The following is a 24,179-nucleotide window of genomic DNA, read 5'->3' as shown; positions in this document are numbered from 1 at the left end:
GTTATCTCTTGTAGGTGTTACAGATGTCTCTAGCAGTTGACTGGGTGACCGTGAAACAGGTAGCACTTGCTCTTAAGTCCATCCTGCCTCAGCCAAGGTATTTATTACTGTTGAACCTGCTAAAGCAGTGTTTCAAACCCTGTTTCCTTGTTCAAAATTACCTAAGTCGTCTTCTATGTAAATTGGCAGATTTCATGGACTGTGGTCTTATAATGATCAAAACTCAGATGGAACTTGTCACATCATGGTTTTCTGGAATGTTGCAGGGTCAAGAGCCCTTGTTCAGCTTGAAGCATAGAGAATCAGAGAAAGAGGAGATCCAGGAATGCTGCCTCTTCAATCCTCTTATGGTTCTCATCTGCTCCAAATTTCATTTTTGGAGCTTTTATAGCATCATCTCCTTGGGGCAAGAACTTGGTGTTTTGGACACAGATTTATGGACTATTCTGCTTCCTAATACTGTAGTAATTATAACTTATAGTAATAATAAAACAGAGCCTTTTGCACAAAGACAACTATTATAAGCCACTAGAGCCTGAACAAATATCTGAAATCAGTAAGGAGTTCTACATGTTCTATTCTCATGTAATTGAAAAGTTGAAGGACAGTGGTATTTGTTTTTTAGATGAAACACAGAGATATATATTTATATTAGCTTGATTTTTCACATTTTGGGATATACAATATGTGATGAATTTGTCTATGGAATTATAACCTCATGAAAAGAGATTACCATATTCTGCTGAGAGGACCTTAACTGCAATGGGTGTGAATAGTGCTGCTATAATAATTAAATCCAAAATCTTTCATAATCCTACACTTTCCCTAGAGTAATGTTCAGTGTTAGCCAAGGATGAAAATGCAAACAAGTACATGTATACTCAATAATAAAGCTTAACAGGTCAGGGAAGGAGCAGAATAAAATGAATGCCTAACACCTCCAGAGATAACTAGACATTTTTGCCTTCCTAGTTACTTTCTTGACTTGTGTTTACTAGGATCTGAATATATGCATGAAATTGTCCTTAATTAACCAAATCCATACCAGGCTGTTGCAAGGAAGAGGGTTGGGGGTTTAATGTCCAATAGTTTGTGGATTGGCTGTCTATTTTCAGAATCATACATTGGAGGGCATTTCATTTCCATGTTAAAATGACATATAGTTGCTTGGGGAGTAAAATAACTGTTGAATTCAGGATTCTGTGTTTTGGCTTTGGATGTGCTCATTCTACCTGGGGAGAGTAATCTAAGGCATGTCTATTTATAAATCCAGCCTTGAGATTCCATTAGATATTTCCTGAATCATCATGGCTTACCTTCAAATTACTCAGTAAATTAAAATGAGGACCAAAAGTGGACAAAGATTTCCCCTTCTCATTACTCGTTAATAGTATTCATGGTGTCCATTATTTTTCAAACTGAGATGGTATCTTTCCAAACTAGTAATAGTCTGCATTAATTTTTTCTTTTCATAAAGTATTTTCACATGCATTAGCTCCTGCTATGCTCACATCTGCCCTCCTATGAGACAGCCAAAGTATTATCCCATTGAGGAAATGAAGCTCAGAGCTGATAATTTGTCCAAGAAATCAGAGCTATGATTAGCCTGCAGTTACTCCACATTAATATGGTTTGTTGGCAATTTTTGTTTTTGTTGCTGTTGTTTCCACTTGATATGCAATCCTCTAAAAGTTGTAACTTCTAAGAGAACATTTGGTACTTTTCAGTTCTGGCTTGAGATGGTCTGGGTTCCATGTTTGCCTCCATGATTTCTAGTTGTGCAGTCATGAAAAGTTCTGTATCCTCTCCAAGTCTCAGAGTCCCCATTTGGAAAGTGGGGATAACAACAGATCTCCTTCATAGTGTCATTGCCAGAACTAAATTCTGTGCTGTGGTGTGGATCAAATACTTAACACACTCTCATTCAGAAAATGGATCACTAAATGCAGTAATCATTTATCATTTATTTCATTGAGCACTTAGATATAAATATGTAGACATTCCCTACATGTATTGAGATGCACACACACAAACACGCACACACACATACAGTGAAGCCTTTTATAATGACCAATGTAGGAAGTTTTTAAATATTTAAGTTCTATTGCTTATAAGAATGATAGTCTTCATTTTCCACAATGTGTTGTAAAGAACTATTTGTTCAGAGTCATAAGCCTGCAACTTCAAAAGAAATACCAAGATACATTTTTCTCTTTCTCTAAGATCTTCAAAACATCCATTAGTCTCTTGAAGGACAGTCATAAATCCTGAAAATTTAGTTTATCTGAAACCAACTCTAACAGTTGTCCTTCCCACCAATCATCCTTTATATCAGTCTTCAGTTTTCAGACATCAGTGAACACATCCTGGTGTTCTATGGCTGAGCCGGAAAGTGGGCTAGCTCTGCTTTCTTTGGAGAGTTATTAAATGTTCACTCTGACCTGAATCTTTTTCTAACACTTGAACTTGAGCTTGAAATAATGTTTCCCCCCATTTATCAAATTAGAAGCTACATTCCCCCTTCTGGTTTCCCTTTCCTGGATAAAGCACACAGATATGAATCCATAAATGGGAATTTTAGGACTTGATGTAGCACTAACTATGTAATCTTGAGCAAAAGCAGTTTGCCACTCTGAAATTTTCCTTCCTTATCCACAAAATGTCAATCATTTCTAGAAAGATGCTGCAAAGAAGACAGGTGAATACATTGTGCCCAAAACCCGCATGGAAATAAGAGAGGAATGGGTGAGACAGACACAATGGGAAACAGTGCTGTGATCCAACTGGATCTGGGCATTATCAGATTTCTTCATAGAAAGCTTTTGTGTTGGAGCTGGGGAGATAGCTCAGTTGATAGAGTGCTTGCCTTGCAAGTACAAGGCCCTGGGTTCAATGCCCAGCACCGCAAAAAAAAAAAGAAAAAAAAAAAAAGAAAGAAAGAAAGCTTTTGTGGAGGAAGTAGGATCTGACTGAGCTGTGTGTGTGGTGTGTGGTGGGTCAGGGAATAGGATTTCCAGAGTTGAGGAAGAGAATTCTAACCTTGGATCTGAGTCTGATGCTGAGAGTAGAAGTAAGAAAAAACAGAGCATGCTTGAGGAATCAGGAATTAATCCAGAGAGGTTACGACTATCCTATCTTGAAGCCTGGCCATGAGGTCATATTTATAGTTTATAAATTAAAATATGAACACCAATAGGTCTGAAAGCCTGTATGCCTGAAATTTTAAGATAATATGCTGAAACTCAAACTTGGAGATACTGGGGATGGGTGGCACTGTAATTGATACCCCTGTCAAAACAAAAGACTTTTCATGCCCAGTAACAATTTTGAAAGTGCTAGTTCATCACCAAAATTCATACCACTCATATTTTTCAGGTATCTTGCTTTAGGAGAGAAAGATTTCTTACCCGTATTACAGACTTACACCTCCTGGATCAAATTTTACAGGGGGAGATGAGTCATATATCAAAAGGTTAATGACTAGTCATTTCTCTCCCAGCTCTTTTGTGGCCACTGAGATGCCCAGCAGCAGAGAGCACTGAAGAGCAGTGCAAGTTCACTAGTCTTTTTGCCTCTATCATCCAGAGAGCCCTAGCATGCTTCACTAACAGCGACTAGAGCTCAGGGCACTTACCATGTCCCTATTCTTGCCTGGGAGGCTAAGAGAACATTATCCTATAAGAGATCCAAAGTCATGCCCTGCTTACATATACAGTGATTGATCAGTACATTTATTGCACTTTTAGTAGTCAAATATATAGACTCTAGTCTTCTCTGGAGATGCTGAAATAGTCTTTTTCCCCTTGATTTAGGGTAAGGTAGAGGGAAGATGTGTGCAGAGTATGACATAAATATAAGAGCTCAAATATCTAATTAGCTGAAAGAATCTTGGCTCCCTCTACACCTTTGACAGAATTGCAACTGTCAGATTGTAGCTCCAATATTTTATCCTCATTGCAAGATGTATCTGAGGATGATTTAGAAAAAACAGTTTCTAATGTGAACGTCACTCTGATTTCTTTGCAGGATGCTTGAGGATGACCTGAAACTGAGCAGTGATGAAGATGACCTTGAGCCTGTGAAGACCTTGACCACTCAGTGCACAGCCACTGAACTCTACCAGGTAGGAGGAGCTTAGGGCTTGGTTTTCGGCCTGAGCAGGAGTAGTAAATGGAACTGATATGATTTTGAGGAGAACAAATCTCTTTCCTGCTTCATGTCTGGGTTTTGAAGAGAGAGAAAGAAGCAAAGATGGGTATAGTGTTCTGGAATAGGTTAATTCTGCTTCCAGTTACATTAAAGTTACAGTAAGAAGATTCAGAGAGCTTTAAAATTGCTTTTACCTCCTCCCATGTCTCTTTACTTTCCACATACGGATACCGGTCATCAATAAGCAATAGAGATTGTCCTGTCCCTCTCTTGAACTACTTACTGTCTTAGGTACAGTGTAATATTAGTTTGGTGATTCCACTGTGAGGCTCAGAGTTCATGCTCATTATCTTAGGTATAAATGTAACTGCCTCATTCACCTCTCCCTGATGCACCACCTCAGAATGCAGCTGAGAATCAATACCCCACATTTATAGTTTACATGAAGTTTCAGGCAAAGGCATTTGGTAAAATCTTGCGCTGCCCTTGTCTTTTTCCATTCTGTATTATAAGAATTTCTAACATGTTCCCACCAAATGAGATGGCAGGAATGTGAGTATTCAGAATTTTCAAAAAGACTGGACTTCTTGATTTGAAAAGGCCAAGTAGCATCTGTGGCTCATCAGAACAGTGATATTATGTGATGTCAATGGCTCCTGTACATTTTTTTTGTGAGCAAGATCTGTCATGAATATGGTATCTTTCTGGTGTGCTGATACTCTCAATAAAGAATAAAAGAGGAATGCTCAAATTTTGATAATTAAAAAAATTTCACTTTTGAAAGTTTGGTGCTTTGTCAAGAGCAATCGCAGGGTGATTACAGACTACACTGTGCTGGTCTACGCCAATTTCACATGTGTTTCTTAGCAATGTGTTTGCTGCAATTTGACTGAATATAGGTAGCCTCACTCCTACTGGAATTCTGGACTTCAGAGAAAATGTAAAATGCACACTATTTCTAATATCCATCATTTCTGATTTCTACATTTAATACACCACTGACAAAACCATCAAATTTGTAAATAAAGCAAAATCAAAACAAAAATTCTAGATCATTGATTTTAACAGATGCAATATTATTTTCTAAGGAAAATGGTTAAAGCGGAATTTCACAGTAAGTGAAAATAGATTTTGCACATAAACTTCCTCTCCATGTGATTATATAAATACAATCTGATTTTTAACTCATAGAGTTATTTTCTTAAAAGGTGGCATGAAGCCTTTGACCTGAATCATCTGGGTTTTCAATCCTGTGCTGATGTCATATAACCACTGAAAGCCTCAGATAATCAGGGTTGAGTTGAAAACTTTCCATGATTTGCTGCACTCAGACAAGCCATTTTGTCCTCAGTAAGGCTTAGATTCTCACAATTAGATTGGGAGGTTGAGCTGGAGGACCCATGGTAAGCAAAAGAACAACCACCAATTCCCCAAACTGAGTCCAGAAGGCAAGAAATGGGCACAAGATTATATTTATCTACCTGGAAAATGGCCTGTATATAGAAAACTTGAATAAAAAAGTTCTTTAGAGTCCTGTGAGTGTCTATAGCCATGGGTAATTATAAATGTAATTATTAAGAGCATGTTTATTTGAGTAGAGAAGCCTGAAATCGAGTTCCAAATATCACATACAAGGTACATCACATTAAACAAATTGCCTGACATCTCTAATTCTCAGATCTCTCACCAATAAACTGGAATGAAACAGTCTTCCCTAACTCATAAGTGAGAATCGAATGAAGATAGTGTATTAGAAAGTGCTTTGAAAATTATAAACACTATGCAATGTTTATTGTTAACTGGAAGCCCCCTCCTTTGGGTCTATAGAAAAATATATATTACCCTTCCAATTGGCTTAGATGTCTCTAGGGATTTGCTAAGAACTGTATTGAATATCCTTACTGTCCCCCAAAGTATCCACCATATGTGAATGACCTTAAATACCCTATGCCCTGATTACCTTTAAACCAGAGCCCCAGGAAGAAAGGCCAGGTTTTCAATGACACTGCATCACATCCTCCAGGAAATAACACATCTCTAAAAGTTTTTCTTCATAGGATTGATGTAGGTAGAGAGTTCAGTCATGCATTTTGATTGCAGCTCTTATTTTCTCTTTATGAGCTCCTACCCTTCCCTGGAGAAAGTCTTAAGTGTTCTGCTGTGATGCTGTACTCACCTTGATTCTTTCTCAGGAGCTAGCCCTGAATGGGATAGAAATAACCACTTCAAGTTAACATTGGACGTTACAAATTTCCAGAACATTCTTTAAATAAGGCACAGAACTTTCCATTTGGTGTCTGCATAAATATATATGTTGTGATTTCTTCTTTAAGAAAAGTTGAATGTCATTGACATGGATTGGACCTGGGGATTGCATGACGTCCATTATCTAGCTGATTGCATTTTTGTTTCTCATCTGCTGCTGTTGGCATCATAGATAGAAATCCATCCCTGGCCTTCCCCATGCAACACTTATTGAATTGCCATTTCCAAGCCAGTCATCCAGGGCAGGCCATGATGCTGTGATGAATCCACTAGGGTTTGGCTAGGGAGTGGCCTGATTCGGGAGGACAGGCTTCTTGAGAGTGGGGATATGTTGTACTCTCCGCCTGCCCCACTCATACCACTGAACCTGCAGTTTTCCTTTTTGTCAAATTTTTCTTATGGTTCTTGAAACTAAAGGAACCCCTGAAAATGAGGAGTTAAACCTGGAATCAATTTTCATTTACAGCTGAAAAGCAGTTATTGATGCTGCGCTTGCAGTTCAATAAAAGATCTAAAGATATAGACCTTGTGCTTCTCTTTCAATATAAGCAGCCTAATCAGTCTCAAATGTTTTTTTAACAAAGAAATTGTATTGACAGGTTTATTAAAATCGCTGTCTTTAAAGTTTTAACTTATCCAAAATTTGACCTATCCCAAAGGTTTCTTGAATGCATAATGGCCAAACTCCAAAACTCTTTCCAGCACATCTTTATAGAATCAGGTAAACATCTGCTTACTGTTTCATTCAATGATATCAGGATATTAGATTTACAAAGCTCTAAGCAGGTAGTCTGACATCCTCTGGTAGCAGGATGATCTCTGATGCCTGGGTTCTGAAGCACAGTAAGATCTGGGTATGGCTCTCTCATACCCTAGTCATCATACATTAGCAGGAGAAACAATAGACTTTAGATACATAATGGTCATTAAAGGCACAGATGTTTCTAGAAACTACCTTTAGGACACTTCAATATAAATAGCATCTTATTAGTATAACTTAGACAGAAGCCTTAAATGACTTTATTTAGCTGTTAGAAGTTCAGATATGTTTAATATGACTGGACATGTCAATTAATGACCAGGCTCTTCCAAAGGACTTTAGAAAAACTTGAAGTGATATGAAGTCCTTTAAAAACAGAGTTGTAGAGTTCCAAATTTCTCTGGACGCACAGGCTTTCTAATGTACTATGTCTAGGTACATTAGGGTAAGTAGCTCCAGTGTCCCCAAATCTATTTAGCCACCTAAGGATTGCCTTCATCCCCTTTGAAATGTGAACTTTATTCAAAGCATGTTACTTGAGATTGTGTGGACTTTTCAACTAGATGCCAGAGGCAGAAATGCACCTCAAGCATATTCCACTTACAGAAAAAATTATCTTACCTTTTCCCCTCCACTTCATTAGATTATTTCATTTTTTGTATATATATCTCTTCTTCATACACACAAAAAAATTGCTTTTAATCCAGATTCTTTAGTTTGGTTTTATATTTGGTTTTATATTTGTTTGTTTGCTTTTGTTGTTTGGCCAGCTTCAAATAGCTAGGTCACCATTTGATAAATGTAAATGAAATGAATTACATAAAAACTGAAAACCTGAACATTTTGGCAGCTTTGGGATGTGTTACTGATACCTGTAATGCCTATTTAAGTTCCAAAACATTTGCCAAGTTAAACTGGAAATCTGTTTTTATGCCTAAAGTTTGCTAATGAAAAACATGCAATAAATTTTACTCCTGCTATCAGCTGCCTCTTTTGGAGTTGACACACTGCGTGAATACATTAGTCGTAACAACAGATACTCTTCCCTACTATAATCAGCCCTATTTTGTAGCCACAGTTCTCCCTCATCATGCCAACCAAGTTGTTACCTCCCCAAGGTTTTGCCATATTTCCATTTACTTTGTTATCAGCAGAAAGGACGGGGAAGGCCTCTTCAGTAATGACATCAATACAGCACACACAGCAAGAGAGGTCAGCCTGTCAGAGCTAGAGAAACAGCAGATGAATTAGGATGAGACTGGGTGCAAAATAACTTCAATAGAGTCTTTTAATGTAAACAGTTTATCTGTCATTGCCTTTCATTGAAATCCCCCACAAAAAGATAGAGTTTGTACTGTTAAGGTTGCAGAATGTAAATGAATAAAATCTGTATATTGTCATATTCAAACTATCCAGCAATTAGAGAATGAGAGGACATTTTAATTTATTCATTAAAGACAGGAAAGTAAATAGGATAACATATAAGGTTAATAGAATAACATTGGCCTTCATATTCCCAAGATTGTGTTTCCCATTTGACTGTATTAGCATAGAGACTAGATTAATAAGAAACTGCTTAGGGCTTATATGATGTGATTTTTAATATGCTTGTGGCAAGTCTGTGTCTGTTTAGAAACCCACATGCTGAATATTTTCATTGTAATTAGGTCTTCTGTTTTTAGTACCAAATATTTTGACTTGTAATCTTCATATAATATAATGCCTTGAGCATACAGAGATGCATACAAGTACGATGTTTTTACATGTTGAGCTTGTCACATGGTCAGTAATGACCAAATACTGGCTAATGTTCACTACACTTTATGAATTATCCATCTATGAGCATTTTGATTGCAAAGCAAATGGCTCTTTTGCTTAGTTTAGCAATTTTCTCATAATGAATTTAAATCAGACACCAGTGAGGGTACACTGCTTACCCCAAATTGAAACAGAAACAATAATGGGTATGGTCTGTTATGTCTGAATAGATAACCCTCATATATGACAGATGGCTACAGCCTTTTCATCCACAAAAAGTATGCAACATATATCTGACTCCATATAGATGGTGCCAGTCAGAATAGCAGCCACCTCTGTGAAACTGGGGATCAATAAGAACTGATTTGAATTGAAGTGCCAGAAGGAAGAGGCATCACCGTGTTGCCCTGTCACCGTGTTGCCTCTGGGATAGAGGGAGTAACTAAATAGCACTGGTCCTTTCTGTGCAATCACACCACTCCCTGTTTGATCCAATAATATGTTCTTTTTCTTAGATCCCTTCATCTCCCCAGTTTGAGTTTCACTGAATTATTGGAACCATTAGATTTTGTCTTGTAGTCATTAATAAACTTTGGGAAATGCATCACGTGTGCCAAAGTTTATTGGAAGTTTCCAAGCTTTGAATTTAATCAGAGTTCTAGAATATTTTTTATGGAAACATGAACATCTCCCATGAAAGACGTGTAACAAAAAACGTTTCCAAATTAAAGAAAATGTTAGATTTTGAAATTGGTATGCTGGCCTTGAAAAATTTACTGAAGCTTTAGTTTTGGGGTCAAGCATGCTTTACTTTGCCTTCCAAGTATCTACCATCTGCTAGAAAAACCACCAGGCAGACTGTAAACACCAAGACCTTGTCCTGAATGGCAGGCGTATTTACTTTTCTATTTATATATCAAAAGCAAACAGCATAAACATTGTAAGTACACAGAAGAGCTGTCCAAATTGGAGATTAACTGTCAATTAAAGATTAACCATTCAGAATATAGGTGGCTGAACAGATTTTAAAAAGCAGAATTTCCCTTCGTGTATGGGACCACATAATCTATATTTCATACAGCAAGTATATCACAGGAGTCTTTGCAACATTTGGTCAAAAATTTATAAATTTGCTAAACTTATTTCTTGATAATGGAAGTAGACTCAGAGGTTTTATGTTTGGCCCTGAATCATATATAGATGTACATGAAATATTCCTTTATGTGTATTAAAATACAGAATACCAGACCTTATAATGACCTTAAAGAGACTTTACTCCAGTTTCTTAAATTTGCCACTAAGAAAACTGAGGTACCAAGCATTCTGTTAGTGTTTGGCTTATGGATAAAGATTGGTGTAACGTCTTTAACCAGATAATAATGCGTTCTAAGGGAAGAGAAAGCCTGAACACACTAGCACACTAATGATACGAATATACCATCAGCATTTTTCCATGGAAATTTTAGACTGCTCACATCATTGAGTATCTACAATGTACTATGAATGTTCTCCTAATTTTTTTCAGGTTACATATGGTGGAGAGAGAGCATCTATTAGGTATTTATTGTATTCCACCAAAAGACACATGTCATTTTGTGAGGTGTGCACTCCTAACATCAGGGGCAAGAGGGCTCAGATTGGTTGGGGGAGAGAAAATTGAATTTTCAAATCCACAAACCCCAGGGGAGCAGTGACCAAGTGCCACTTATATTGGCCCCTCTGATGGAGAAAATAAACACCTCTAGCCCATACCAAGATGTTCTGCCTAGTGTCTCTGTATTTACTCTACTTAAAGGATGATGAGTGTCGACAGATGACTTTTTTGGTGAAACATGCTTCATCACCAAAGACAGCACATTTTTCATTTACTTACAATAAACCAAAATTTCAGTTATAAAGGAAATCATAAGTTGATAAATGGATATTGCTAAAGGGTTTTCTATCCAGCATAATAGACAGCATGAAGCAAGCAAGACATTTTGGAATGCATATACTTCTGAATTCTGTTGTCACATCATCTTTGGGCAAGACACTGGAAAACTGGCTCCCATGTCAGCAAAATACATATGTGCAGACAAGTAGAATGTAGTATGCAGTGGCTGTTCAATTGGCCATGGTAGAACCATGAACAGCAGGGTGAGTGAGGTTGATATGTAAATTTAATGAGCAATGAGAATCTAGGAAGGATTTTTTTGTGTTGTGCTGTGAATTGAACCCAAGTACTGTAACACTGAGCTAGCTTTTAAGCCCCTGAATTCTGAGAATGAGAATGATTGGATCAAAATAGAGCCTCAGAAAGATTCATCTTATAGCAGAAAGTAAAATGGGGTAAGGGTAGGAAGACAATGGAGCAGCATGGAGGCAGTGGTCACAGTCTGCATGGGAGGGAATAAGGACTAAGCTAGGCAGCAGCTTCAGGAAGAGTAAGGAAGAAAGCATAACTTCTGCCAGCCAGTGGAATGGGGGATTTGCCCTAGTAATGCCAACGCAGACTCTTCTTTGTGGTGTGAACTAGAGCCTCATGTTCAGTGGCAGGATTGATGAAGATGCACATGGGCCTGCAGCTCAGCAGTTCCACTGGAGACCTCTCTTTCCCTCCATATGGAGCATAGAGTTCTCTAGGGCACTCTGTGATACCTGTAAGGCAATATTTGGGCCTCTCAGACTGCCCAGTCGTCCCTGATTGATTTATATAGTAAATATTTATTAAGTGACTATTAGGTACAAGACAGAGTTCATTCTATCTGAAAAAAGAATTTCCCCTATTCTCTGCTGTCAAACTTCTATTTCTGCCCCCCCATGTCGTGCATAGTCCTATTTAACTAATCTATAGAAAAAAGTAATCAAATAATATATGGGAAACCTGGTATTCTATGGATAGGGGGCATGTTTATGATTCCTAGAGGTTCAAGGTTCAAATTTAGGATGTTCCCTTGTACCCCTCTAGGGACACATTCAGAGGGTTAAAAATATGATAGTGGGTGGTGTTTTCCTAGGGATTGCAGTCCTATATATAAAGTCAGAAATGCAGGTAGGCATCCAGGTGTTGCAAAATGTTGAATGAATGACATTTTCTTCTCTTAAATATGCCATCCCAGCTATATATGCTTGTGACCAGCTGAAACATCAGCCTATGGGTACAGTGTCTCTTCTTGTTTTACTCATTCTAGTGAAATCTATTTAAATGCTGTAATTAAGCAATTCATTTTTATATTTGGGCAAGTGCTCTCAGTATATGTCTCTTTAATTGATTTAACCAATTGTGTTGGTATTGATTTTAGACTATCTGAATACCCTAATGATGAGTTCATTTGTTAATAGAGAGTTTCTTTTCTGAACTTAGGCAATCAATGCCATTTACCAACACATGACACAGATTATGGTTCAGCTGTGTCTTATAGCACAATCATGTGAAAAGTTTTTAAACAAGGGACAGTAAAACAAACACAAAACCCATGCAATGAATCATTCTTATTTTAGTTCCATAATACTTAGCATCCAGTTGTTTGAAATTATCTGAATGACTGACTTTTTCCCTTTTTACTAGGAAACATATTGTGGAGGCTCAACATAGATGTATCTGCTAGAAGAATGCCAGGGGAAAGCATATAAGCAGGAAATGTAAAAGACATAGGGCAATACTAATAAAATCACATGTTAGGCTTGACTGACAGCATTATTATATATTATGAAAAAAAAGTGGTGCCCGAATACGTAGCCTTGTAAAATGAGTCCACTACTACAATATCTCTAGGCCACCTGAGTGCTCGCTTTGACAGGCTCTACATACAGGAAACATATTACATTGAGGTTGTTTTCTGTAAATCTCAGGAGGAATTTAACGTCATAAGTCAGGATATAACTATTCAGAGCTTGCTTCTGAGAAGTCAAAAAGATTCTATTAATTTTCTATAAATGAAGTACAAAAGCTTAGTGGACCAGAGAACAATTAATGACATAAAATCATTGGATCAGAATTACCTTGCCATAAAATTTTGAACACATTTGATCATTATATAGAAGATAACTAGCAAATTTTCTAAACACCTTATAAATAGCATTTTCTCCCTACAAAATTAGATGTCATGTATTTTGCAGTAGATAAGAGTCAATAAACAGCCATTTAATTTCCTTCCTTCCTTCCTTTCATTTATTTATTTATTTGGGTGAGACCTCTATGTGATATAACTTTTTGTAATTTAATATGGTCCCTAATCACTTTAGCTTCAGTGTAACATGAGGACTTTGTATATAAAAGGAAGACAAGTTCTTTCTTTGAGGAAGACAAATTTAATTAGTGAGAAACTAAGAGTCTGTCCTGAGCCACATCATCTCTCCTGAGGAAATAAATTTGCTTAGCAGGATACCCAAAACAATGCAATTCTGGTAATGAGAGAGGGATCAGCTTATAAACACTCCTTAGAATCAGGAAAGTGCCTTCTCCATAGCATATAGTATCTCAAGATGCTATGTCAGGAAAGTGACTTACCTAGAATAGGCTCCTCAGGCCTTCCTTCTCAATGCAGTCAAATGTTGGTGAAAAAGTAAAGAACTCCCTCTCCCCCATGGAGTGAGGTATAGAAGGAGGAACTGGTAATGGAGGGATCATGTGGAGATAAGGGATTAATAATCCTAAATTTCCTTGGGGAGGGAGGAAGGGGGAGAGAGAGAGAAAGAGAGAGAGAGAGAGACAGAGAGAGAGAGACAGACAGAGAGAGAGAGAGAGAGAGAGACTGATTTGGGTGTATGAACATGAGTTTGTGCCCCACATCCCTACCACAGGTGTCCTGGCCTCTTTACTACCCTCTCCAAGAAGATGCATGGGAGAAACCCTGTGTGATGTTATAGGATCCTCTTCTGCTGATCTATCAGCTTGTTAGTAGAATCTCAAACATCAAAATCTTCCATGAGTGCTATGTTCTAGAGAGAAGAATTATACTCAACCCAGATCTACTCCTGATATGGCAAGAACAGCTTAGTGACTTCCATAATCCTCATTGGAATAACTGCATATGTCTAATAATGAAACTTGGTCACTACTCAGTAAGCCCATAGATAATATGATCATAAAAATCTACACACCAACACCTATATGGGAAGCAGTCACAATCAAGGCGTACTGCAGTAACGTAGCATACTATAGTTTCCAGAGCATGGTCATCAGTGTTGACTACTTAAAGTTGCCCTGGATGTAGGAAGGGCAGGAATGATTATTTTCATTTTTTAAATGAGGCAACGGAGGGTCAGACATGTTATTGCCTTCTCAATTCTGTAAGTAGCAAAGCTGGGACAAGAACCCAGGATTTAATCATTTCTAGTTGCTGCTCATCCACTATAGCCTACTGATGCCCATCATATCATGTCACAGTATACTCCTTAACATTTTAATTTATTTTATCATTCTTCCTTAGAGCTCAATGGTGAGAAGTATCGTATTAGGGAAACATGGTACATAATGAGAATATAAGTTTTTAAAAGGCATATAGACATTATAAATTAAAGCAGCATAACTGTTAACTATCTAGCCTCCATTTTCCAATCAGTTTAAATTACTTTAATGTATGTTTTTAAACGCAAATTTAGCTGTAATCCCAATATGTAACTCTGATAATGCTTTGGGAATTGCACCATGTCATTTTCTTTTAATTTGCCTCCTTTTGCATCATGTCTCTCGTCCTGGCACATGAATCTAGAATTTAGCATTATCTACATGTCCTCTCATTTTAAAAGAGGAATTTTTCCTCTTGCATATTTTGTAGAATAATCCTTGTATGCCTTAAGGCATATATCACTTGCACCCCAAAAATTCACTTAAAATTTTTCTTCAAAGTCTCTTAATGTGATAATTCCTTACAGCATGCCTAAAATAACATCAAATTATAATGAAAATGAAGAACATAAATTGTGATCTATGTCGCATCTGGCAGGAAACTCTCTGCCACCATTTAGTTTAGAAATTCAAGGTGATGAGCAAACAGGAGGATGACCTGAGTACATCTGACTACACTACAGCTGTGGGGACGTCAGAATGATCCTAAGTTAATTTTGAAAGAAAAAAGAATCTCTCAGTATAGACATTTTTAATCAATAACCAAGCAACCCAGAAAAGATTAATTTGAATGAAGTTATTTTTCTATGATGGCTGTATAAAAAGACATGTGTTTCAAAGAAACTGGCCTCAGACATGACATTGTTCCTCCTGATCACAGAAACATAACTGGGACTAATTGACAGTTCCAAAACACAGAGCAGAGAGGACATTTTCAAAAAACATGTCTTGGAATCAAAGCTAGGTTATGCAATGTCACTTTGATTTCTCCCTCCTCATCGTCTGCCAGTGGCATGCTCATCCTGTCACATCCAGTATGCTTTAAGAGGAAACTACTTGAACACAGCACCCTTTACTTTAGGATATCCTAAGTCTTTGAGAACAGATTTGTTTGGATTTTAATGGAACAAAAAAGTGGATTTATGCAATTCCACACTGGGTTCACAGTGACATGCCTTTAATTCACTGCCATATCATTTATTCCAAACCAACCAGTTCTCAGTGGTGTAAAAAAAGGGAAAGATGTGTGTGTTCCTGTGAATATTGGATACCACTTCTCTGGGAAAGGGCGATGGCCAGAATCCACTTCTTCACAACCTTTGCCTTTTCTTTTGTTCATCTCACTGGGCAGTATTAGCATCCACTACGTGGACCACACAGGGACAGGCTATGAGAGTCTGGATATCTGTGAGAGGCGATGTGGACCATCCGAACACTTACTTCTTGTTTTCTAATTCTCACCTCTTATCTCATCCCCTACCTTTCTTCTGATTGTAGCACTCACCAGAATTTAAACTCAGGCACAGATGGAGAGAAAATGGTTTTTGCCTACTAAACCAAGGAAAGTACCCAAATATTAAAGGTTATTTATCTAGCAACAGAACCTGAGATTTAGTACATGAGAAGGACTTGAACTTCCAACACTAACATCTAAACTTAAGAGATGTTTCATTTTTGTTTGTTGGTTTTGAATTACTATTAAGTGCATTGAGTTGATATGCACAGAGGCATTCAGTATGCTAAATCTCACTGGTTATTCAGAATGTCTAGTCCATTTTTAAGTGCATTAAATCTGTATAGATATAGATACATAGATATATTTTAAAGTGGTTGTCTCTGCATTATAGCAGTATTCTCTTCTTATCCTCAGCCCTCCCTCACTTCCAGGAGTCACAAATATAAAGGCTCCCTAATGGATATTTTTAAAGGGTCTGAACAGTCACAAGGTTGTCAAACTGTTTCTCTAATTCTCTCCATATTAAATGTTCTTTCCATAGCTTGAAAAAGTCTAGGGAGGTACAAGTTTGGTTCTGATTACATAATTATGCTACAAAAATATGAAAAAAAAAATCATCACTAAAACCCTCCAGGTGCTTAAACAGTTTGATAGACTGTAGTCATTCTGCCATCAGAGCCCCCAGCTGTGTTGCTTAGCAACATTTTAATTCCAGAAGAATCGAAGAAGATGAAATCCCTGTGGAGAGGGAAACAGAAATAAGAGGGCTGTTGACAGATGATCTAAGTTGTTTCTTCTAATATACTGTGAAGATCACTAGCTCTTTTCATGAATGATAAATGGACTGTACACAGATCAATGGGTTCAGCAATAAACTGGAACCAGGCTCCATGTCTAAGGTAACGCAGGCCGAGAGACCCAGAGATTTCCTCATTTTGAGATTTGGTGTGTGTTTTAAAAGGTTCCATGGGAGGAAATTGATCTCAGTATTTGGTCATTCCTTGCCCTTTTGTGGTGCTGGCTAATAAAAGTGATTTTGGAAATGAACACTTGGGCAGGTATGGCTAGGTGTCAATAGTAAAGCCAGGGTGAATGGTTCCCTCTCACACAGATCTAAAAGTTCAGGCGTATGCCTGCAATGATGCCTCTGCACCTTTCTTCCCGTATTGCTATTAGAACCCAATCAGGTTCAATGGGGTAAGACTAGAGTGGAAGGTGTGTGGGGGAGGACCTAGTTTTACACCCAAGGCCCCAGCTAAACTTTGCAAGCAGACCTGATAGAGCCTGCCTGTGTTTGAAAACTGCAGTTGGACAGGTAAACACATTCCCTGGGAGAAGAAAATTGCTTTCTGTGTCTCCAGCCTGCTTATCTACAGCAGCCTACTTTGACTAGCTCCTTATTTTCTGAAGAGCATTTTATATTGCTTATTGTTTTGCATACTAGTTGCAAAGATTATGCCCACTAATGTTGTCTAATTGCATTTTTTCTTCTGTCTACAGGCTGTTGAAAAGGCAAAACCTAAGAATAATCCTGTAAAGTAAGTTATTATTTTTATTGGTTAGAAATGTTAATTTTAATGGATTCCATACATGTGAAAAAATAAGGTCGTAAGAAAGACCATGGAATTTGAGTTAATCTCTATTCATGACAACTTAAACATAAAAAAAAAAAAAAAAAAAACAAGCAAAAATACCCTCCAATGAACAGGCACCAGTTTATGTTTTTCCCTGTGTCCCTGATGAGGAAATGCCCCAAGTTGTACACAGTTTACATAAATTAATATGTGCCTTCCATGAATAGCTGCCAAATACTATTATAATCATATTCAGTGCATACTACTTCAAGCCTTTGGGTTTTGCACATGCTAAAAAGATTACATTTTTAATTGCAGACCTTGGACCTATGACAGAGATGTAAATGGCCAAAAGTGTGCCAAGTGATCCCCAGCCACGTGGGAAGGGTTGGCACCTTGGAATCAAGGCCTCAATACTCTGTTAATGAAAGCTTATAGAAATACATTTAACTAAAAGTTGGTCTGTAACAGAGAGATATTTCTAATGCATTTTTATGGGACACTCTTAAATTATAAACAAGTCACACAGCACTCTTAAAATACAGTACATCTTATATATCCTGTCTCTTCCAGAAGGGAGAATTTCAGAATTAAGAAGGATGACTGTCTTGCTGTTTAGGTCTATGAGATCTGATCATAATGGTATGGCACATACAGGTTCTGTCAGACATGAGACCAAGGAAAGACTTTCTCTATTTGCTAGGTTGTTATAGGTCTGGTAGTATCACATGTCTAGGAAGTATGTGTTCACTGATGCCAGCCAAATTCCATTATAGCTGATATCAAATGCAAAAATGGGGAGTAATTGATTTGTAATAGTTTTTCGAAGAATGGATCAGCAAATTCCCAGGACAAGAAAGTGGTGTGTTGTGTAAAAGAATTAACTTTTCCAGAGCATGAGGGTAATATTTAGCATACCACTATATCCAAGTCCTAATACATTTTCCAAAAAGCATTGTGTAATTTGTTTTTAAGTTTCACAGTATATTCTCTGTCAGGCTCTGTTGCTTCTGGAAGGGTTTCTGCTGTCTGGAGATGTGTTATGTTGTAGTGGTCCTGTGCAAGTATTTCTTAGAATACGAGTTTTCACCTGGTTGTTTGATTGGGGTTAAAATCTTCTCTGCAGCCTGATTTCTTTTCTATCTGTTTGCCCTGAAGGCTGCTCCACTGTGAGCCTGTGGCTGGAGAGCTCCATGGATTAGGGGATGGTACTAATGAGGCCAAGGCCAGTTCTTTAGTCCCTGGGTGGGCCATTAGTGATCTTTTTCATATTCGACTGCACCCCTCCCTTTAGTCTGCCTGTGTGAAGATATGTGCCCCAGGTCACAAGGTATAAGGCAAGGACTGGAGGAGTGTAAATCTGACCCTCAATGAGGCAAACATCTTCAAGTTCAAGCCCTTCCAATAAGAAGTGAGTCCCAAGCTCCATATCTGCATTCATAGGAAAGGGCTTTGTCACTGTGCAGGGCTGCCTTATCTTGGATTCTAATGGCTTGGAAGAGGAACCTGTTTTCTGTTCACTCCTTGTGAGGATTTGACCCTATAAATAATTATGTTTTTATGAGTTCTTATTGCTTCACAGTACAGACTACTCTCTAGCACTTTAAACTTTAAGGAATGTTTAAAAGAGAAGAAAGGAATACTGGAAGACCAAATGGATTATGGAGCTTTATACTTTTTAAAAAATGTTTTATTAGTACATTATAATCATACTTAATAGTGAAATTCATTTTGACGTGATGAGATATGCATGAAATACAATTTGATCCATTTCAGTCCCCAATACTTCCTCTTTCCTTCCTCTCTTCCCTCTCTCCATTCCCCTTCCTCTACTCTACTGATCTTTCTTCTATTTTTTAATTGGTGATATTTTGTGGTGCTGGAGATCGAACCCAGGGCCTTGTGCATGTGGGGCAAGCACTCTACCAACTGAGATATATCCCCAGCAGTGCTTTATATATATATATATATATATATATATATATATATATATATATATATATATATATATACACACACACACACACATTAAGGTGGAATTCGCTGTGACATTCAGATTTGTGCACAGCAAAAATTTGGTCAATTTCGTTATGCAGTTCCTCCCTTTTCCTGTCTCTCCTCCTTCCTCTTCTATCCCCTCACTCTATTCCTCTGAAGTCCTTTATATTTTCATGGTATTCCTCTCCCCACACTCCTTTTCTCCCTTTTTTGCTCTAGCTTCTGGTTGTGAGAGAAAATATTTAATATTTCACTTAGCATTATGTTCTCCAATTCCATCCATTTATAAGCAAATGCCATAATTTCATTCTTCTTTATGGCCAAATAATACATCACTGGGTGTGTGTGTGTGTGTGTGTGTGTGTGTGTGTGTGTGTGTGTGATGTTTTCTTTATCCATTCATATCTTGATGGCACCTGAGCTTGTTCCACAACTTGGCTATTGTGGATTGCACTGCTGTAAACATTGATGTGTCAGTTCATTATAGTATGTCAATTTTAGTTCTTTTGGATAAATACCAAGGAGCTGGATAGCTGGGTGATATGGTGGGTCGTTTTTCAGTCTTTGGAACTTTCCACTTTTAAATATATATCAAAGACTGTGTAGTAATCAACCTAAGTCATGACCAACTAATAGGCATTTAGAATTGCCTTATGAATAAATAATACAGTGTTCTGAGTGTGAGTGTGGGTATTTTGTTGCATTTGGTTTCATCATACCAAACTCACTTGCCCAGCCCCAGCTATATGGGCACTTTAACAAGAGAGGCCTCTTCAAGACTTCAGCTCAAGGATTAAAAACTATAAATCATGGTTCAGCTATACTACCTGACAGAACAGAATCAGAGTTTTAAAAAAATTTTTAACATAATAGTCCTCTTGTCATTTCTGATGCTTGCCAGAGAATTGTACCGTGGCACCCCAAAGAAAATATTTAATTCATATTTTCAGAATGAATGAACGAGTACACAGATTTGACACATATCAAATGATAGTCCTTCTAGAAACTGGCCTGGAAGCTTAATAAGGTTAGTGACTCTAAGTCTAGTAGAGTGTTGTCATCAGGTCAGAAGGACTTGTTTGTTGTAACGCCCAAGTTGATCAGTCACTGTTATTCTTCATTCATGCCAGGTTTGAAAATGTTGCTCTGGTTCCTTTTACCTGCTTTGCCTGATATCATATGCAAGAATTAATATGTGATTTCCTTTCGTGGCATACAACAGAAAGTATGAGCACTGTTGCTGGAAAGTTGAGGTCTGATGGCAGCAGTTATAGCTGAAGTATGAGCACAGATTTGTGAAGACTATCCTCTGTGTGATTTGATTTACTCCTTTGGTGAAGAGTTTGGCAAATGGTTGGGAAATAATCAAAAGATAAAGAATATTTCATGACAGGTGAAATTCCAAATTCAGTATCTACACAGAAAGTTTTATTGGGACAGAGCCATGCTCATGAATTTCTATACTATCTGTAGCTGCTTTTGTGTGATAATGACAGAGTTGACTAGTTGAAGTAGACACTCTGTAGCTCACAAAGCCAAACACATTTACCATCTGGCCTCTTATGAAATAGTTTGCCAACTCCTGCTGTAGTTGGTCAGGTAGAGAAAAGCACTAAGCTTTTTCGTGACACTGAAATTTAAACTATCAACTTTTTTCTCTTTGGGGCCTTTAAAACAACAAGTAGATATTTACAGAGCTATTATTGTGTGCTCAGACTTTCTGAGACTGATATGTCACCTAATGGTCATTCCAAGCAAAGAGATTCACTCTTTACTTGTTGCCCTTAAACTACCCAGTATTTGTGAGATCCATTAATAGGGCAGCAATTTCTCGGAAACCAATGAACATATATCCAGGCATACTGCTAGTTCCATGTTGTGTGTAGGTGGTAAATTGCAAAGGGCATGTGCATTTTTAAAAATTTTGTTACTTTCATGTCTGACTCAGGCCAAGTAAGCTTTCAGTTGGGGTGATGTTAAATAGTTCATAATATTCGTTTATGTTGTCTATTTTCTGCTTTCAAAGTTTCCCCTCCCCTTCCTTATTTCTCAACCAACTGTTCAATTTATTTTTAATAACTCCAGGGTTGTAACCTTCTTTTGTCAACATAGGGAGACTATGGTACACGTTAATGACATTCCACGTAATGAAAAATCTAAATATGTACCTCATGAATGTAAGCACATAATGTACCTGGGTACCCTAAAGACTTTACCTTGAAACATTAAATATTTTAAACATCATCTGTGAAAATAAGACTCAAAAGTGAATGTTTTTAAAATCAGAGATCAGGAGAAGAAATGCATGGTATATTTATTAATATGTTGGAACCATACTGATAACAAATGGTGATTAGTAAGTTAAAACTCTGCCTCTTTAATGTGTCCAAAGGAGACACTTTCACTGTATGCTAATGTTCTGCAGCAGTCATCTCCAAGATTGTAATATGACAGCAAGGCCTAAGATATGTACAGATTTTCCTACCATATGTGACTTATCACATACATTTAAAAAAAACCACATTTCTGTTATTAAGACATATGTGATAGTACACTTTTGAAAATGTGAATTGCTTTTGGCTAAAAGCCATGCACTAATAAGTTGAGTTGAATCTAACCAAGGTTGACATCTGTTACCAAAAGAGGGTGGGGGGGGGGGGAGAGCAGTTGTCAAGCATAAAATTCTTCCCTGCTTTTACACTTTAACAACATTAAACAACTTGGTGGTTGTCTTTCACAAATCAGGATTAGAATCCACACAGCTTAGGAAATTACAGTTTTATTTAGGAACCAATTCAACTTATAGATACAATGGCTTCATTATTTAAAACAACAAACAACCACAAAAATTTTCCTGTCCATGGTGTTTGCATAATGTTCATTTATTCCTCTAATTAATATTTATTTAAGATCTACAGCATTCTGGGAACTGTGATAGATGCTGAAGGAATTAAAGATAGATCTGACTCAGTTCTTACCCTCAAGGAGTTTAAAGTCCAATAGGAGAGATAAAATTGGTTTCTAAAGAATATGGGAGAGAGAGAAAAAAATTGTTAAAGTGAAGAACAGATAAAGTAGGAAAGAAGCTCTAAGGAGAGAACTTTCCACTCTGCATGCTGGAAAAATAGAGGAGGAGATATTTGCATCAGGACTTTGAGGGCTGCTTGCTTGAGACACTGGCATAGGGTATGGCAGGGGAACGGCAAGGGACCCAGGCTGCCTGATGGTGTGCATGCTATGAAAGGTCAAGTTGGGAACCAATGCTGAAAAGAAATAGTGGCTTAGTGCCCTTAGGGCTTAGCCAGATGAAAGAGATTAACTTGGTAGAGTCAAATAGCTTTGTAGAGCTCTTAACTTGTTAATGAACATGCATCATATAGTTAGTCCCCTAATTATTAAACATTAAGTGTTGATAGACCTGAGTTTGAGTTGTGTGTGTGACATTAGGTTTCAGTATAAAATTGGACATGCCTTGCTAAAGGCCTTAGCTAGATTATTTATATTATCTTTTTAACTCTTACAAAAGTCAAAGCTTAAAAGCCTGTTATATAGTTCTACTCATTTTAGAACATATGTGATCTAGTTTGATATAGATTAATGTATGTACATTCTTTATAAGTACTGCATATATGTACACCAGTATTTTTCTCTATCCATACACATGTACATGCACATACACATAGTGACTTTCCCTGTCATTTCTGCCTTGGACATATGTGAAAAGAAGCACAAGAAGTGATATCATTAGTGTTTTAAAGAGCTAGAATATAGCTGTGGTTCCATAGATGTTGGGCAGAGCCTTTGAAATGACCCCTTATGTAATTTTGCAGGCATATTCTGTCCCTATCTCTGACAGTACTCTTGTATATATGCATATCATAGACATGCAGAAAGAAGTGGAGTGCCTGTTCCCATTCACAATGATAAGGCAGTGGGGTTTGAACTGAACAAGAACATTTCAGCACCATGTAAGTTTACCATATAGCATCACATCTTTCCTGGACTGTCTCTGTGTACATTTACATAATATGGGCTCAGTAAAGTTCTGTAGATGAGTTCAGTTGAGTTTTGTCTTACCTAAGTTTTCACATATTTGGCCAGAGGACACCTTTATTTGGCAAGGTACATGTTTCATGGAATATACAACTGGTTACTAGAATTCATGTGAAATCAAGGACCACATGGAGGTCTTACCTCCATAAGTAGTTTCAGAGACACAGTCGCTAATAACTCATCCTTAGTCTCTCATGAGAATATGTGAAATAAGCACATTATTTGAAAAGATTTCATGAAAAAGATTGAAATAGACTGAGTGAGACATCACAAAGTATATCCTGTATTTCTTTTACAGTGTCACACCTGAAAATAATTTTTACAGAATACAAATGTCCTGAAGTACAGTCCTCAATGAGAGTAAGGAACATTTAGGGGTACATGCCTCTGAATGACATAAGTGTCCTCATAGTGTGCCTCATCAGAGAGGTGGGGGAGGTGACAGAGAGGCACCTATGCCGTTGTGCTCCCTAAAATTGCTAGTCAATCTCTAATTGGCTCTGGACAGTTTAAGAGCACTGCACAGAAAGATGGCAACAAAACCCCTCTCTAAATAGCTGCATAAAATAAATCAAGTCCTCTACATTGTACACAGAACTACAATTGGATGCAGAAAGTTTCAACACTCATCCTCACAGCTATTGAAACTTTCACAAATTTCTGGAAACCCACCTTTCCCTTGGTAATTAGAGTTGCATCATCTAGGCAATCTCAAATCAGACAACTGAAAACCAGAGGGTGGACTGCCAAGCAACCATCACTGTGCCCCCGCTTGTCTCTCAGGAGTCACATGCCCATTTATATGCCTACAAATTTGTTGGTGGTTTTAAAAGTCAT

The 24,179-nt window shown here is 37.5% G+C and overlaps 1 protein-coding gene across 6 annotated transcripts in view; it reads left to right on the top strand.

The window, feature by feature from the left end:
- The window catches only part of AFF2 (ALF transcription elongation factor 2), a 776,411-nt gene that overhangs the window by 667,702 nt on the left and 84,530 nt on the right, over nt 1–24,179 (top strand). For all 6 annotated transcript variants that reach the window (XM_079124460.1, XM_079124459.1, XM_079124457.1 and 3 more), the window contains 2 exons: nt 4,027–4,123; nt 17,218–17,255. In XM_079124460.1, the coding sequence (XP_078980586.1) occupies nt 4,027–4,123; nt 17,218–17,255 (135 nt within the window). The remainder of the gene's footprint in view (nt 1–4,026; nt 4,124–17,217; nt 17,256–24,179) is intronic.

The sequence above is a fragment of the Sciurus vulgaris genome, assembly GCF_902686455.1.
Source record: "Sciurus vulgaris genome assembly, chromosome: X".
NCBI lineage: Eukaryota > Metazoa > Chordata > Mammalia > Rodentia > Sciuridae > Sciurus > Sciurus vulgaris.
The sequence above is the reverse complement of the archived record's forward strand: the minus strand, read 5'-3'. Positions and strand labels throughout refer to the sequence as shown.